An 18185-nucleotide genomic window follows, 5' to 3' on the forward strand; every position below is an offset into this window, starting at 1 on the left:
GTCTTCTTGTAGTTCTTGAAATCCATGTCAAAAAAATCAGTTTCAAAGATATTCATATCATTTTAGCCATTTTTGACATAAGGTTGCCAGATTTTAAAATTCTGAATGTTTAAATATTTCATAGAAAAGTATTTTTATAATGTTACTATCAAGCTGTAAGGGCTCCTCTCCTAACTTAAGAAAGTGAAGACTCTTGAAATGGATTATTTCAAAAGGAACCTTTAATTAAGAAGAATGGAAGTCATTAGAAGCAAAGCAACATCTGAATCCCCTTAGGCAATGGAGGTAGAATTAAAGCAGTAGTGACCCCCTCCCATGCAAATTCTAACCAATACACAAGGGTAAAGATGTTTCCTTTATCAACTGCCCTGAGAGCCGAATAAGCATACATTCCTATGGCTATCTTCCATTAGACATTAAAGTGAAGCGTCCCACATGGCCATCATAAACATCCCTCCACAAGGTGGTGGGATCTCAGGAATTTCACCTCCAGGAATAAACATGCATTCCCATGGCTATCTTCTTTATATAAGGGCTACTTGGTTTATTTAGATGGAATCTTGTTATATTCTGAGACCAAGGCAGAACATGTAAAACTAGCCCAGGCGGTTCTGAACAAACTTCGCTTTGCCAAACTTTATGCTAAATTCTCCAAATGTGAGTTCCACCAAGAAAAAGTTGATTACTTAGGATACCGCATTTCACACCAGGGCATAGAAATGGATCCTTTGAAAGTGCAATCGGTACTTGACTGGGAACCACCCAGAACATGCAAACAGTTACAAAGCTTCCTGGGATTCGCCAAGTTTTACCACCAGTTTATCCCCCCTTTCATTCAGATTGCCCTCCCCATCACCAAGCTTTTAAAAATGAAAGCGGAGGGCTACCCGAAACTGAAGCAGCCTTTGAACTGGACAATGGAATGCCAAGCTACATTTGAGAAACTTAAACGGCTGTTTTCAGTAGAGCCAATTCTAAAGCATCTGGACAAAGAGAAACCATTCATCATACAAGCAGAAGCTAGCAATGTGGCAAATAGGAGCGGTCCTGCTTCAGAAAAATGAGCAAGACCAATTACAACCATGCGCTTACACATCCCAAAAATTGAATGAATCTGAGCAAAGGTGGGCCATTTGGGAGAAAGAGGCTTATGCAGTTCGGTGCACTCTTTTAACCTGGAGGCATTTCCTAGAGGGGAGTGAGATCCCTTTTGAAGTCTGGACGGATCATAAAAATTTAGAAGCCCTAAAGACCCCAAGGAAACTCTCCCAAAAACAAGTACGATTGGCTCAGTACTTTAAACAGTTTGAATTTATGCTCAGATATCTCCCGGGGTCGGGGGTTTCTGGCAGATGCACTATCCAGAAAACCGCAATACAATAGTATGAAGCCAGACGTCATAAAAACCCATGATACAAGACAATCAACTAGCCGCTACAGTAACACCAGATCCTAGGCAAAACAAGACACTCTGACAGACAATGACACCACCCAAACTTTTAAAAAAGCTTTAGCCACCGATGAATGGTTTTTGAGCCACAAAGACAGCTGCCTGATGAAAGATAACTTAACTTGGGTGGGAGGGAAGTTGTATGTTCCAGCTAGCCAAAGACTGCACTTAATGGAAAGGTGCCACGACTCCAAACTAGCAAGACACTTTGGTTCTGTGAAAACTTTACACCTAATTAAAAGGCAATTTTGGTGGCCATCAATAAAAAAGGACATAGAGAGCTATGTAGCTAGCTGCCCTATTTGTGCGGCAGCTAAACGACGCCAAGGGAAAATCCCAGGACTGTTACAGAAGGTAACTGAACCTTCAGCACCCTGGAAGGACATTGCTATGGACTTTATTGTCGAACTACCAGAAAGTGCGGGGAATACTGTCATTTGGGTTGTAACAGACCTATTTTCAAAACAGGCACATTCTGTACCTTGCCAAACGATCCCAACTGCCAAAAGTCTAACCAAATTATTCCTGATACACATTTATCATGGAACCCCACAGAAAATCATCTCCAACAGAGGGGTCCAACTCACCTCAAAATTTTAGAGGGCATTTTTGACTTTACTTGGCACCACCCAAAGATTGAGCTCCAGTCACCACGTGGAAACTAACGGGCAAACTGAAAAATTGAACTCAGTTCTAGAACAATATCTAAGATATTTTATTAATTTTCAATAGGATAATTGGACTGATCTTTTACCTTTTGCAGAAGTGGCCTTCAATAATGCTGTCCACTCAAGCGCTGGTTTCACCCCTTTTAGAGTAGCAACAGGCCAGGATTTCAGCCCCATGACTGAACTACCCACAGAAGAACCCACTATCCCCTCACTTAAAGAATGGATAGACACGCTACGAAACACATGGTCAGTAGTTAAATTAGCTTTACAGGAAGCTAGAGAGGCTTTTAAAATTCAAGCTGACAAGAAAAGAGTGGAACCCAAACCTTTCCATGTTGGAGATAGAGTATACCTATCAACAAAATTCCTGAAGTCATAGCAGCCATCAAAGAAATTAGGGCCAAATTTCATTGGACCTTTCCCTATCACTAGAGTTATCAACCCAGTAAAAGTAGAATTACTCCTTCCAAAGACACTCAGGCAAGTCCACCCAATATTTCACATTAGTTTATTCAAACGAGAAGTAATCTCACCACTGCACCTACACCACCTGTTCCTATCATGATAGAAGGTGAACAACACTTTGAGATTAAGGAAATCCTTGACTCTAGGACCCACTTTACAACACTTTGTTTATAAAGAGGTTTTAAAATTTGTAACAAAAAATAAAAAACTTTATACAAAAAAAAATCAAGAAGATAATTGGACATACCTTCTTCCTTTTGCTGAGGCTGCATATAATAACACTGTACACGACAGCATGGGATTTATCTCTTTTAAAGTGGCTTCTGGGCAGGACTTTCCTGAATCCCTGAATTTCCCCAAGTTACACCCCAAAGCACAACTCTTATGGATTGGCCTTTGCAATTGCAAAACACTGGTCAGTAGTTCAGAAAGCACTTGAAGAAGCACAAGAGTCGTATAAAATACAAGCCAACAAGAAACACTCTCAACCAGCCAAAAGAATTCAAAGATGGTAACAAGTTTACCTGTCTGCTAAGTACCTACAATCCAGACAATCTTCAAAGATGTTAGGTGCAAAGTATACTGGTTCTTTCAGCGTCAGCAAAATTATTAATCCAGTAACAGTGCAACTTGAACTGCCTAAAATGCTTAGATGCATTCATCCAGTATTCCATTGCAGGTCACTAAAACAATCAACCACCTCTCCTTTATGCCCTATCATGAAACCACCTCCTGATCCTACCATGATTGAAGAAGAGCAACACTTGGAAGTCAAAGACATTTTAGATTTTTGCACACACAGAGGAAAAAATCCAGTATCTAGTAGCTTGGAAAGACTTCCCTCTTTGGAGACAGAAGGGTAGACACTCAGCACATAAGTGCCTCAAACCTTCTTCGAAAGTTCCATGATAGATACCCATATAAACCTCATTGAATGCCAACAAACTAAGCCTACTCTCTCTCTCTCTCTCTTTTCTCTCCCTTCCCAGTTTTTTTCTCCACACAGGATTAACGTCTCTGAAAAGGGAGGCAGAATGTCAGGTGTCATCTGCAGCTTCTATGCTTTGCTGGCATCCTGTCATAAAATGCAAGGGAGGGGCAAGGGAATGTCGAGTAGTAGTGATGGGAACGTAAAGATAAAAGGGGGAAGAGGGAAGGTGACAGCCTTAATGGAATCCAGAGGTGCCAAACCCAGAATACACCAGTCTTCTTCAAGGACGCCTGGCCTCAGAACGGAATGTGAAACTGCATTGAGTTGCACCAAACAGCCAAGCCATTCTCAAAACATCTGAATGGCGTGCTATTGGACATTGATGAACTGGTCAAGAGGGAGGGCCGAGGAAAGGGGGAAAGTGTAACTTTTGCATAGGAATATTCATATCTACACTTTCTTTTGATGCAACCCCTTAACCCCTTAACTTAAAGAACCTATCATTCCAACTAAACGGAGTCGAGGGTCTTTCTTTCCCAAGCTGGGGCAAGCCTAATAGTTTTTATACTTCTATACTGAGCCCCCTGATAAGAACTTAGACTGCTGGGGTCAGACTGACTTACTTTAGCTGAGAAATGGAAGAGAACCCAGCTTCCTCAATCTGTTCTTTAAACTCTTGTAGCTCTTCCTCCAGTTTCTTTTTCTGTTCTAAAACGTGCTGAACCATCGATTTCTGAGACTGAAGCATCGCTTGCTGGTTGCCTTCGCTCTTCAAAGTCAGTAGAGCAGGATAACTGGAATGGCTCATCAGATTGTCATCGATATCCCCCTTAAAATTCTAGAATGTGCAGATATAATAAAAAAGTTATTCCTAATGACATAATCTAAATCTTATGAAAACAAATGGCTAAATCAGGCATAGGGATTTTTGAGGTATCCATGTTTTTGCTAAACTACAGCTACTGGCTATTCCCATCTGAGGATGTTGGATATTGTATGTCAGAAATATCTGGGAGTGCCACCAGCTCCCTGTTTTTGTATTAAATAAATATATGAATACACAGTGCTTGCAATAAAAATGTCTTCAATGCAATAACAAAAACTCTATATAATTTAATAGTGAGGAGAAACATCAATTAATATTAAAAGAAATAGCAAAGACTAGAACAATATTTTGAAATCTACATTATTGGCCTAAGAGACAAACTGTAGTCAGTCAGTTTTATTTCAGTTATTAACTAGCTTTATATAATAAAAAAACACACCAAAGAAATAAAATAAAAGCTAAAGTAAATAAAACAAAATGGATTAAAAGATAAGTTAAACACAGCAAACCCAGGTGAAATTTTGTTAGTTTAGATAAATCATGTCAAAGATTGAGACTAGTCCTATGACCCCTGTGTAGAGACCATAGGAAGCATAGGAAAAAAGAAATAAACAAGAGAATTATCAGTTATTGTTACTATTACACATTAAAGCAAGTTTAATCACGTCAAACTGTTCCAATTGAACTTCTATCAAATCTTGCTATTAAACAACACCTGGTGACTTGATAAGAGACTGAATTTCTCTGAACAATTACACAATAATTGAAATAAAAAGAGTCATTATGCCCTGGCTATTGAGTTAATGAAGATATGATAATTTCATGTAGCACATCTCAGTAGGTTTAGTTATTGGTTTTGTCACAGTCAGTCTAGATGTGGATGTGGGAGGGGCTATGCATGTGATATCAACACAGTCTGATTGGTCAAGAGACTGAGGGAATTTTTTCACCATGCCTCCTCCTTCCCTTGGCTCCACCTGAAAGATACAACAAGACAACCAGGCCATCCCCAGCCCTTCACCTAACTAACTACGTCTTGCTAGGGAGGGATGTAGCCCCTCCCAAATCCACACAGAAAATTAACATTCAGGTAAGGACCAATGTTCTTTTTCCAGTGTGTGATGTGGGAGGGGCTACACATGGGAAGTACCCAAGCTATCATCCTGAGGGAGGGAAATCTAGGATGTAGAAGCTGGGGTGGCTACTACCTGTTGGAGAACCCTGCGACCACAAGACGCCTCAGCCGATGCGAAGGCATCCAGCTGGTAATGGCAAATAAATGGCGACGGGGTAGACCACATGGCTGCCCTGCAAATGTCCTCAAACAGAGCCCTGGTCAACCACACCGCCATGGTCACTGCACTCCAAGTGGAGTGGGCAGTATTCCCTAGAGGAGGGGCCTGACCCGAGACTTCGTAGGCCATGGCAATGGCCTGTCTAATCCATCTCCTGATTGTTGAAGGGGTAACTCTAGCCCTCAAGGTACTGGGTAGGAAAAACACAAACAAAACGCCTCAGACCTGCGGATCGAGGCCTTGCGCAAGATTTACATCCAAAGGGCCTGCCAGACATCCAACCTGTGCCAAAGGTGCTCCCTATCGTGTGAAGGGGCAGGACAAAAGTTCAGGAGAACCACCCTATGAAAGGGGGTGTTCACCTTAGGAATGAAGGACGGGTCCAACCTGAGGACCACCCTGTCCTGATGAAAAACACATAGTTCCCGTCTGGATGACAGCGCCCCCAGCTCTGAGATGCGTCTGGCCGATGTTATTGCTACCAGGAACGCAACCTTCAAGGTCAGGAGCCGAGGATGGACTATTCTCAAGGGCTCGAAGGGCGACCGTGTCAGAGCCCGAAGAACCAATGGCAGATCCCAAGTGGGAAACCTGTGAATCATGGGAGGCCAAATATTCACTGCCCCCCGAAGGAACCATTTGACAGTTGGGAGTTTTGAGAGAGGAACAAGACCCTCTCCAGCGAGCACTGTAGACAGTGCCACCACCTGGCGGCGGAGAGTGCTATGAGACAACTCTTTGTCTAACCCATCCTGTAAGAAATCCAGGACCTGAGGAGGGGATGCAGAAGCCGCCGAGACATTCGAGGAGGCACTCATTTTACGAATGCCGCCCAGGTAGAATCATAGATTCTAGTAGTTGACAGATGCCTCGAGGCCTCAATCATCGCAATGACTCTCAAAGAGAGGTTGGCATTCCTCAGGAAGCTCTGCTCAAGTTCCAAGTGGTCAAGTGGAGCCAGTGGGGTTCTGGATGGACCAGGACCCCCTGGCACAAAGAGATCTCCACCTGAGGAATCTTCCATGGGGGTGAGATTGAAATCTGGACCAGATCCGTGAACCATGGCCGTCTGGGCCGGTGCGGGGCCAGAAGAATAATGACTGCCCTCCCTGCCTCTACTTTCCTCAGGGTCCCTGGAATCAGAGGAAGGGGTGGAAATGCGTAACGTACCCTGCTTGGCCAACTGCTCCACAGGGCGTCCCCTCCGCTTTCCGTGCTGGAAACTGTGAGAAGCGTGGGAGCTGTATTTTCATTGCAAAGAGGCCCACTAGGGGGGTGCCAAATCTCTGGCAAATCTTCCATAATAGATTGGGGTGGAGCTGCCTCCCCCTGTGGTCCACGGTTGCATGGCTGAGCCAGTTGGCCTGGTGGTTGGCCATCCCCGATATGTGCTCTGCCACTATCATTGACAAATGTCTCATGACCCGAGCTTCAGGGCTTTGAGCCATAGGCTCCTTGAGTGTGTGCCCTCCTGGTGATTCACGTGTGCTTTTGTGGCGACATTGTCCATCAGAAGAAGTACATGCTGGCTAGCCAGAGGGTCCTGAAATTGGCAAAGCACCAGACAAGCCACCTTCAATTCCAACCAATTTATATTGTGGCACAGGCCCGACACAGTCCACTGACCCTGTGCCAGCTGGGAGCCCATGAGTGCCCAGATGAAAAGGCTCGCATCTGTCGTGGCCATGATGTGGGCTGGTTCCCTGAACTCAGCTCCTCGATTCAGCACTGGGGAGAGCCACCATTAGAGGGAAAGCCTCACGCCTGCTGGCAACTTGATGAGAACTGCAGAATTGCTGAGCAGTTGTCGTTGATACGGAATGAGCGCCCATTGAAGGGGCCTGGCATGCAGGTGCACCCACAGAATGATGCTGGTGCAAGAGATCATATTGCCCAGGAGCCGTGATTGGTCCAAGATGGAAATGGAATGTTTTGTGCGCACCTGCCAAACCAAGGCTTGTAGGCTGGAGCGATGTTCTGGAGAAAGCAGCACCAGTCCTGCTGTAGAGTCTATGATCGTCGCAAGATGGAGAATTCTTGTTGAAGATGACAGATGACTTTTTGCGAAGTTCACGGAAAAACCCAGTGTCTGCAGTGTTTGGATCATGAGTTGTAGATCGTGAGGCACCTACAAATTGGACTGGGCTTGAACCAGGATGTCGTCGAGACAGCATTGGAACCTCACCGGAATAGACCGTAGGTGAGCTGCCAATGCCGCCAGGACTTTCATGAAGGTGCACAGGGCCCAAGTCAACCTGGACGGGAGAGTCCTGTACTGATAGTGGGACCCCGAGAACCTGAGAACCTGAGATACCTGCAGTGATGTGGGAGAATCTGGATGTGTAAATAGCCCTCTGTGAGGTCCACTGATGCTAAATGATCTCCCGCCTGATCCCTTGCAAGATAGATCTTAGGGAGGCCATCTTGAAGTGCCTGTAAACTAGGTAGGCTTTCAGCCGCTTGAGGTCAATTATTGCCCTCCACCACTCCACCCCATCTGAGCTCTTCAGAACAACAAAGAGGTTGGAGTAGAACTTCAACCCCCATTCTGCCCACGGAACCGCTCTATTGCCTGGATCTCCAATAAATGGTGAATGGCGAGATCCATCAGGAGAACCATTCTGGGTCCCTTGATGGGAGAAAGGTTCTGAAGAAGTTCAAGACAGGAGAGGAATTCCAGCCTCAGACTGTCCTTCACCGTGGACAGAACCCAGGCATCTATGGTGATCTCGGCCCATTGATTTTCAAAGAACGCCAGGCTGTCGCCTATGGGAAGACTCGGATTTGAGTCATTTCCCTTTGTGGAAGGGATGGCCACCCCCTGCCCCACTGTGAAAGGGCCACTTGGCCTGGGTCTGAAACCGGTTCCTGCCCTGTTACTAAGCCTGAGGGTTCTGCCTATCTGACCTGGGTGAAAAGTACCTGTGGCTCTGATAATCTGGTTCGGGTCCCCTATAAGAGGGTCTGTGGTAATACGGGGCTGGACAGGTCTCCAACCATTTGGCATTCTTCTTGATTCAGGATCGAATCCAGGGCCTCCCCGAACAAGAAGGTGCCTGAGTAAGGCGCCACCGCCAGATTCCATTTGTTCTTATTGTCCACCTGCCAATTGCACAACCAAAGGAGGCGCCTGGATGTTATAGAAGTGGACAGTTCTCTGTCTCCAAGACGTTTTGCAAAGCCAGCAGTATTTATAATCCACCAAATTCAGCAAGTTCCAAAAAGAAAACAAGCCTAGTCCCAAGCAACAAGAAAACAATCTTCTAGGTGTTATTTACCTTCTGCTTATCAATCCTGGGTTCCTTCAAGGTCTTTCCCAGTTATGTAATAGTATATCTTTTTTTTACCAGTAGGTGTCACCCCAGTTTTAACTTCCAGCATTGAAGCAAAAGATATAACAGCTGATTAAGTGGTGAAAAAATTCATTTTGCTTTATAAAATTCTTCCAATAATGAAAATATATTATCTAAAGGTTAAAGTCACTTTCCACAATATTATAAATTCCAGTCCATTCTTTCTGTATTTCAAGGCTTAATAGTCTCCCATTAAAATTTCATTTCTCTTTTGGTTTTGTAGTCAATTTCCGCATACTAAATCACTGCTTTCTCTACATTCTGGAGAGTCTGTCTTTATAATAAAAACCTCTTTTATTTGAGGATAGGTCTCTAGTGTAGAAGTTGAAAGTAGTCTCATCCAGTTCCAGTACTCTATTTACGAATAGATCATTAGTGCTTCTTTTTCAGTTGCCCCAGCTTCAGTCTAGGCATTATGGCCTTCTCTTCTTCATTGGTTAGGAGGGTGGCTCAGATCCAATGGGGAGCTGCCACTCTCCCACAATCAACAAGGAATCCCTCCTGCCCGAAGGAGGAGCTAACGTCACAATGATACAACGTGCGGTCTCGACACTCCGAGACCACCGTTGATACTTTTGCCATTGGACAGTCCATTTGGACCTAAACCGTCCTGCAGAGATGGTGATCAGGAAGATGAAGCCTTGCTGGTCTCAGGGACACCGCAAAGTCCCTGATTGACCCAAGAGAAGCTCTTCAAGCTGGCAGTAAACAGGCAGCCCGAGGCTGATGAAGTTGGGATGGTTCCAAAAGGAAGGAAGTGAAAAGAGAAAGTGAGTCCATCTGGTGAGGTATTTTTTCTATTTTGAGAAAGACTGTCCAAAGAAACTTTTTTAAAGCCAAATTAAATCCTTAAGCAAAAGAATTAAGCGGTGAAATTAACCTATATTGGATTGCTCTGGAAAGCTTTTTTTTCTTTTTTTTATATCAAAGATTCTTTTATTACATTTTCATTTTCCTTTATACAATCACTTAAATACTGTGCAGTTAAAAAAAAAAGAAACAATAAACAACTCATAACACTTCTATCCTACATACACCCTTCCTTCTACCCCTCCAACTTTCATTTCCCCCTTCCAACAATCCCCTCTTCTACTTCCCTTCCCCCTCAGCCATTCCTTTCTCCCCTTCCCACCATCTCACCCTCCTTACATTCCCTTCTCACTCCCTCTTAATTCCCCCCTCTTCTTTCCCTCTACACCTTGCTTCGGTGTATTTCTAGTATTCATTGGTCTATTTGTTTTATACTAAAACAAAAGAAAAATAAAAGGAAAAGAACGAAGAAAAGAAAAAAAAAGGGAAAAAAAGCAACAGTATCCAAGTGCATTCATTGTTCTGAAAATTGAGTCTATATTTCCACCCTCCCCCCCCACCCCCTGAACCCCCCTACCTGACCCCCTTCCGACTTCCCAGGTCCCATTCCTGGCATCGTTCTTTATCAAGCAAAGTCTGGAGTATATTGAAACCAAATAGATTAGAAGTTACAAAAAAAAAAAAAAAAAAAAGAACAAAAAAGAAAAGAATAATAAAAAGAAAAAAAGGGGGGGGAAGCCCCCCCCCCAAGAAAGAGAAGTCAATATACTCTCTAACATTAACCTCAGCTTCTCATTATTTTTAAAATCTTAAACAATATCTTTACCTGCTTCCGCATATAAATTCTATACCTCCCATCCTGCCTTTACCCATGTCTGCATATATATTTTATCCTCATCCATTGCTCCTCTCATATTTACTCCACCCTCGTGTAGACTCTCCAGATAATCTTTCTTAACCTTGTATTCAAATAACAATTTATACAAAAATCAGCTTACATTCTGGATCAAGGTAATCTAATTGAACTTTCACTACCCTTCCATCTACCCCACGCCACCCGACTCCATTCATCCCAAACCACAATCCAAAAAAACTACGATCTCCGCTCTCCTCGCCCCAAAGAATAGATGAAAGCTTTTTTTTCTTTGTAACTATATTTTGTGGATTGAAGTGCTCGCAATGTTTTTGTTTCTACTCTTAAAGTGAACGGATTAATTTTTCTTCTGTTTTTTGTTACTTTATTTTTTGACTTTTGGATTAAAACCTTCCCTTTTATTTTAACAATTCTTCTTATTACTTGTTATTAAATTTCATTAAAGAACTTTGTTTTCTATAAGCCAGAGATAAATATTAGAAAGTGAAAGGTAGCAACACTGCCACTCAGAGGTCAGAGGCTGGAGTTTTTGAAACAATGTATTTCTTCTCTTTTTCTCTTTGATCTTACTGACTTTGTAGCTGAAGGGTTTGCAATTTGTTTACAGAAAGTGATAAAGAGCCAAGAACACGAATTGTTTTCACAGATGCTCTTTGAGAACTATTTTGGCAGGGGAGAGAAAGGAAAAAAAACAGAACCCTTCTCCTTTGAAGAGCATAAAAGAACTTGTGTTTAAGTCAATCTAAAATAAAAAAATAAAAGAGGCCTGGAAGGCTAGAGTGGCAGTGATTATTAGTCCCCCCCCTCTTTTTTGGAAACACGGATCAATACTCAGAGGAGGAAACTTTAAAATTCCAAAATATCTTGGCTAGAATTCAAAATCTACTGGAAGGATATGGGAGAATTGAGAAGAAGTTGGAAAAACTAGTGTTCCTCACAGCAAAAGATGAAGGTGTTGGAGCCCCAAAAATTAAAGGGGAGAATGAAGACATAGAAGATAGACAATAGATGATTTTATTAATGGAGCAAATGTGGGTGAAAGTGGAAAAAAGGGAATATGGAAAAGAAAATTCGATGAACTGGAGCTCCAACTCAGATTCCAAGATACAGAAGAAGAAAAAAGAGAAATGATGATGGATTTAAGAAGAGAAATTCTTTAAAGAAGCATGATTAACAACCAAAGACAAACTAGTTTTAATAGCAGAAGGTGTAATGTTATTGGAGGATTTTTGAAATAGCTAATGAACGCCGTTATGTGGTTGTGTCTTTAAGTATGAATTATTTGAGGTAAAAGCATGTTCAAATAATTGTAGTCAAATGAGAATTCTGGTACGTTGATAGTAAGATATACAAATATTTCTGATTTAAAGTGTAGAATCTAATATGAACTATAAGTAATGACTGTGGAAGAAATGCACGAAAGTTATCTGTAACCAATCGACACGCTTTCTACAAGATGTAATGAAGGATGATTTTTTTGTGTTTTTGTTTAATTAAAATAAAATAAACTTTTAAAAAAAACAAGGAATCCCTCCTTTCTTCATCACCCCTCCAGAGTGACTTTGGCCCCTTAGGGCCTACTAGTGAAGAAGAATTGGCTGAGATTCACAGAGCCCCGCTATTTTAAACTATCTTGCCATGGAGCCAAACCAGAAGTCTGTCCAGTCTCTTCTTGAAAGCCTCCAGTGATGAATCATCCATAACTTCTGAAGGCAAGCTGTTCCATTGGTTGATGGGCTCTCACTGTTAGAAAATTACTCCTTATTTCTAGGTTGAATTTCTTCTTGATCAGTTTCCATCCATTGTTCCAAACTCAGGGTGGGTTTGCTGGGATGGCTCCCATTATGCTGTCCACCTGATCTGTAGCTTTCAGATCTGGGGTGGTGGCTCTGGCTCCATCGACTGCTGCTGCCATCTTGCCTCTTCTCTCATGATGATCCAGTTCCCCCGTGGCTCTTAGAGTCTCAAAGCCTCCATCATAAATCACATGATATGTCTTTTGAGCTGATTATCTCCAGCCGGTTTCTCGGTCAGTTCTTCCTGATCTGACAAGGCTTCCAGCTCATGTTTCCAGCCTGGTTGCTGGCAGCCGCAGATGAGGGTGACATCTTTGTTTCTCCCATCCCAGCTGTCTTTCTTCTCCAATTTAATTGACCATCTTGACTTTGTGGACTCCCACAAAACTGTCTCAATGTCTTCGATGGGGCACACAGAGCTTGCATCTGGCTGGGTGGTGGTAGAGGTTTCACCCCAGCATTTTCCCTCTCCTTGCTTGCCACTTTGTTTGGACATGGCTTGTAGGGCCCCTCGGTAGAATGAGTTCTTCTTCGGGTGGAGAACGTTTGCAGATCCTGCTTTATGTAAGGGTCTGCCTCTCCTCTCTATTCAAGAAAGTAAAGAATCTTGAAGCATCAGCATTTCAAAAGGAACCTTTTATTGAAGGAAAGTGATTGCAGGACAAAAGAAAGCAGGATCTAAAGTTCCTGGGCAATTCAGTTAGGATAAAGTCTTCCCCTCAGTCCGATGTTGAATGAGCCAATCCACAGGTGCAAAGTTATTGTGAGAAGCGCAGGCTGAGAAGGTGATAAGAAGCTGTTTCCAGGCAACTCCTGCTGAAGGCTTCAGAACTGAGACAAAACAGATGGCCCTCCCCCCTTACATTCTCCAGAAGGTAAATCAAAGCACAGGATACATAGGCATCAGGAAAAAAGCTATAAACTAAGGAATGCACCCATGCCCCCTTCCTACAAGAAGAGCAGCATCTGATAGGGATCTGTGGGATCTGACAGTATCCTTCTAAGTACGTTCCAGACATGGGTTTCATCCCATCAGGTTTCGGTAATTGCAACTATATCATATCTACCCTTATGTACTAATAATTCAAATTTACCCTGTTCCCCAAACTTTCAGCATTTGCATAATTCACACCATCAATGTATTTATCACCAGTGCAGATATTCCACTTTGAACGCTTTGAGGATTTACCTGTACATGAGAGCCATGCTGTTCCTCCTCTTCAATGCTATCTGTAAACTCAGTGCTGGTATCTTTAATGTCATCAGCTGCAGTTAGATCTAGACATGATGTGATAAAATGAGAATCATCATTTTGAGTCTCAGGTACTTTAATTTCTAAGCACCACCTGTAATTTAGGTTTTGCAAATTTTATGCTAGATCTCCAATACATTCATCAGCAAGCTGGGCTTTGAATTTTTACCAATAAAATACTATAACTTTGTGTCTGAACCCAAGTTTAACCTGAAAAAGAGCTGCCCTTCTAGATTGTCTTGGTAACCATACCGAAATAGTTTGTCATTGCCCTCTGAGATTTTCTTTTTTTAATTCCCAGTCTAATCTAAAGTCTATTCTCTCGTGGGCATCTCCCACCCAAGTATTTACTAATCATTTCTAAATCTGTTAATTTGTTTAATGTATTTATGATCAGCCAAAAAATAAATCAAAAGAGGACAAAAGAAAACCTTTCAAGTCTCCAAGTGATGAGGAATCTAGCAATAATTAACCTAATTTGACTTAATCTAATGGAAACGTTAAAATAAGATTTAAAAAGGAAAACAAATTAAAAGCGCAAAGGGCATAACTTGCAAAAAAGATAGCAAGGAAATGAATAACAAGCTAAGTAGAAAAATAATTAAAGAGATTAATCATCGCTCTATCTGAATGTTTTTCAATTTAGAAGTTGAAATTTACAACAGCAGCTGGTTACTGAATCCACTTATTTCCAGCTCTGTATCAGTTTATTTGAAACCAAAACAAAGTGATTTTTGTTTTTCCTTTTGTAATATTGCAGTTGTATAAAGTTTGTGGATGGCGATGTTCTCATTGGCAGAATTCTGGCTCCTGGATTCAGTGCATGCATTATCTGGGTTTGTGTATCCTGATCCAGACCTCTTTGATAAGCATTGTTTAGAAGGGATCTCCAAAGTGGTGGGATTCAGATGGTTCATATCAATTTGGCATAACCAATACCTAATTTTTTGTTGAGTTTGGAGAGCCAGTTATGATAAATCTGTGTTTTCCAGAACACATCTGGTTTTCATTCAACTTCCTTCTAGGTTGGGGGGGGAGGGACCCGCTCCAAAAGTCCAAGAGCACCAAATGGAGATGCAAGAAGAAGCGAGATGGGATTCCCATGATGACGAATCTATGGCACGCATGTGACAGATGGCACCCAGAGCCCTCTCTGCAGTCAAGGCAGACATCGCCCCACCCAGGCCACCACGCAGGCGCATGTGCCTCCTGCCAGGTAGGTAGTCTTTGTGTCCCAGCCGTGCATACATGGGAGAGGGGATGCCCCATCAAAGATCACATCTGCGAATTTAGGAGAGTCATTGGAAGGCTACTCCCTTTACCAGAGTGTCTGTTAGTGTATTTTTTAAGTACAAGTCTGGACCAGCAGATTGCCCAAGTAACTGCCTACCACGACATCCCAAACTGACTCTCTGAGTGATTCCCAGTAGCAATAAAAGTTGATGGTTGATTTCCTGCTAATAACATGAGAAATCCACTGGACATGAAAGAGAGAGGTCAACTCGACCTGAAATTGCACGGCCGACAGGTACTCACAGCAACACAGCAGGCCCCGAAACCAGCCCCCCCCCTCAAAGTCCACTGAAATGCTACAGATGGGGGGGGGGCACATGGCATCTGCATACATGACCCAACCCCATTGCCAAGGCCCGAGCCACCACCCATGGCACGACTGGAATGGGGCCACAAATGGGCCACCCATGCATCCCGGAAGGCCATCCAGGCTGCAGAGGTCCCTCCCCATCCAGACGAAGAGGAAGGGACCCCAGGCAACAATGACCAGTCACCAGAATCCTATGACAGTGACAATGAGGGCAAAAATGACCCAATGGTAAGAGGACAATTCACCCTTTCCTTTTTCCAATATGCCTCACAGCCCCCCAAACAGGAAGCCAGGGTGATTTTAAAGTCTTAATACATTCAGGCTGCACTAGAAGCTTGATCAACCTGACCACAGTCCTGAAACTGGGGATCAGAGCAAAAAGACTGGCCCACCCAATCTGGTTTGAACAGGTTGACAGGTCCCTAATGGGGGGAGCCTATGCAACCCACCTGATTAAACCAGTGAGACTAGAGCTAGCACATCACTGGGAAGTAATTTGATTCATAATAGCCCTCAAAATGACAGATGCAGTCATACTGGGGCTTTCCTGGCTAGACAAGTGGGGACTGACCATATGGTGGCAAGGGGGTAACCACAGACTTAGGATAGAAAAGGGGCCCCAACCCCTTGCACACCAGCAAGCACAAACACCACCCAAACAGGGCACCCCCCAAAAGAGTCCACCAGAACATCTGGCAGTCACATCTGACAAAACCTCAGAGACTGAACAGATCACAGGGGAATAGCAGGACCTCGCAGAAGTATTCAGCAAGACTGAGTGCAACATTCTAGGTCCCCACCGTGAGGCAGATTGCACCATTGAAATCATTCCTGGGGCAAAACTACCAAAACCCAAACTATATGCCATGACACCCTGGGAAATGCAAGAAATGTGCAAATACATAGACAGAAACCTAGCATGAGGGTTCATCGAGCCAGCCAAGCAACGGGTTGTGGCATCAGTCCTCTTCAAAGAAAAAAAAAGACGGAACTATGAGACTGTGTATGGACTTTAGAGGAATCAATGCAGTGTGCATACACATCCTATACCTACTCCCCCTCATGAAGGACATGCTATCTCACCTGGCCAAGGGAAAAGTCTTCACCAAACTAACCTCAGAAAAGCATACTACCGAGTATGGATCAGGGAAGCAGAGCAACTCTTTGTGATCCAGCAGACGCCAGCAACATGGCAGTGTCAGGCATGCAGCCAGTTCCTTTTGGGATCTTTGGCCTGCCACACTAATATTCTATTCTATTAAGCTGTTTCATTAGTCGGGAATTGGGGGGAGGAATAGTAAGGAGTAGAATGTGATGTCAAAATAAAATTCCTTTCTGGAATCCAAGGTCATCCTTTGTCTCCACACCTCTGCACCTGACCGGAACGGGATGGGTGGAAATGCCAGCATGGCAGTGGAAGATTGGGCCATGTGATGGACTTGGGTGTGGGGGCAGGATCTTGAACTTTCAACTGGGTGGGGAAAATCGGGAAGCTTTCAGATTTGGGTTCTCCCAGATGTGCCAACATGACTCTCTTAATAAATTGGAACTTTGAGCAATACTTTGCCTTGGACTCTGATTTAATTTTGGATGTTATTTGGAACCCTGACAGGCACTGGGAGCAGTGCTACTCCAAAGAAACAACCAAGGAAACTTATAACTCTCCGCCTACAACCTCCTGCAAGCTCACAGACACAGAGAGATGATGGGCCGCATGGGAAAAGGAGGCTTTTGCAGTGAGATGGGCATTGCTAACCTGGAGACACCTGTTGGAAGGGGGCCAGAAACTGTTTGAAATCTGGACTTACCACAAAAATCTTGAGGCTCTCAGGATTCAGTGGAAACTATCACCCAAACAAGCCCAATGGGCTGAATATTTCAACCATTTTGACTTTGTACTAAAGCACATTCAGGGGGGAGAAACTTTCTAGATGATGCCCTCTTCTGCATGCCCCAGTACAAATGCAAACAGAAGCAGGTGGTGGACACCATCATTCCCTCTACTCAAATAGCTGCCCAAGTGACCACCAGATGACAACGCTGACCGGCAAGACCAACCAACAAGTGACCTAACTACAAGACTCAAAACTAAACTGCTAGCAGACCCCTGGATCCAAAACAACCAACATATCTTGACAAAAAGAGATGGCCTTGCATGGAAGGGGATGAAATTCTATGTCCCAGAATCCCCACGCAAACTAATTCTTCAGAGGAACTACAACGCCAAACCGGCAGGCCACTTTGGGTTCCTAAGGACTTTACACTTAGCCCGGAGGCAGTTCTGGTGGCCTGGTATAAAGAAAGATGTGAACAGTTATCTGAAAAGTTGCACAATCTGTGCCACAATGAAGAGATGACCAGGAAAACCTTCTGGACTGCTGCAACCAGTAGCAGAACCAACGAGGCCGTGGGAGGAGATCGCAATGGATTTTATAGTAGAGTTGCCAAAAAGTGGGGGAAATACGATGATTTGGACTGTAATAGACCTGTTCTCCAAACAGGTCCACTTCATACCCTGCAGCGGACTACCCTCATTGCACAAGCTGGCCAAACTGTTCCTGAAGCACATCTACCACCTCATGGAGTACCTCAAAGAATTATCTCAGACAGAGGGGTCCAGTTCATGGCTAGGTTTTGGAGGGAGTTCCTGCAGTCCATTGGGTCATCCCAAGGCCTTAGTTCAGCTTTTCACCTGAGCACCAATGGGGGGACAGAGACTAAATGTTATAGTAGAGCAGTACCTGAGGTGCTATGTGAACTATCAGCAGTCCAATTGGGCAGACCTTCTGTCTTTTGCTGAGGTTGCATACAACAATGCTGTTCACAGTAGCACAGAACTAACACTGTTCAAAGTAGTGA

At 43.5% G+C, this 18185-nt stretch overlaps 1 protein-coding gene across 7 annotated transcripts in view; it reads right to left on the minus strand.

Moving 5' to 3' along the window:
- PDE4DIP (phosphodiesterase 4D interacting protein) overlaps positions 1 to 18185 on the minus strand; it is a 155148-nt gene that overhangs the window by 45234 nt on the left and 91729 nt on the right. For all 7 annotated transcript variants that reach the window (XM_087726566.1, XM_087726565.1, XM_087726564.1 and 4 more), the window contains 2 exons: positions 13661 to 13749; positions 4141 to 4355 (listed from right to left, as the gene is read on the minus strand). In XM_087726566.1, coding sequence (XP_087582692.1) covers positions 4141 to 4355; positions 13661 to 13749 — 304 coding nt within the window. The remainder of the gene's footprint in view (positions 1 to 4140; positions 4356 to 13660; positions 13750 to 18185) is intronic.

Source organism: Thamnophis sirtalis, unplaced genomic scaffold, assembly GCF_051295495.1.
Source record: "Thamnophis sirtalis isolate CommonGarterSnake01/CBP01778 unplaced genomic scaffold, rThaSir2_p1.2 scaffold_12, whole genome shotgun sequence".
Classification (NCBI taxonomy): domain Eukaryota; kingdom Metazoa; phylum Chordata; class Lepidosauria; order Squamata; family Natricidae; genus Thamnophis; species Thamnophis sirtalis.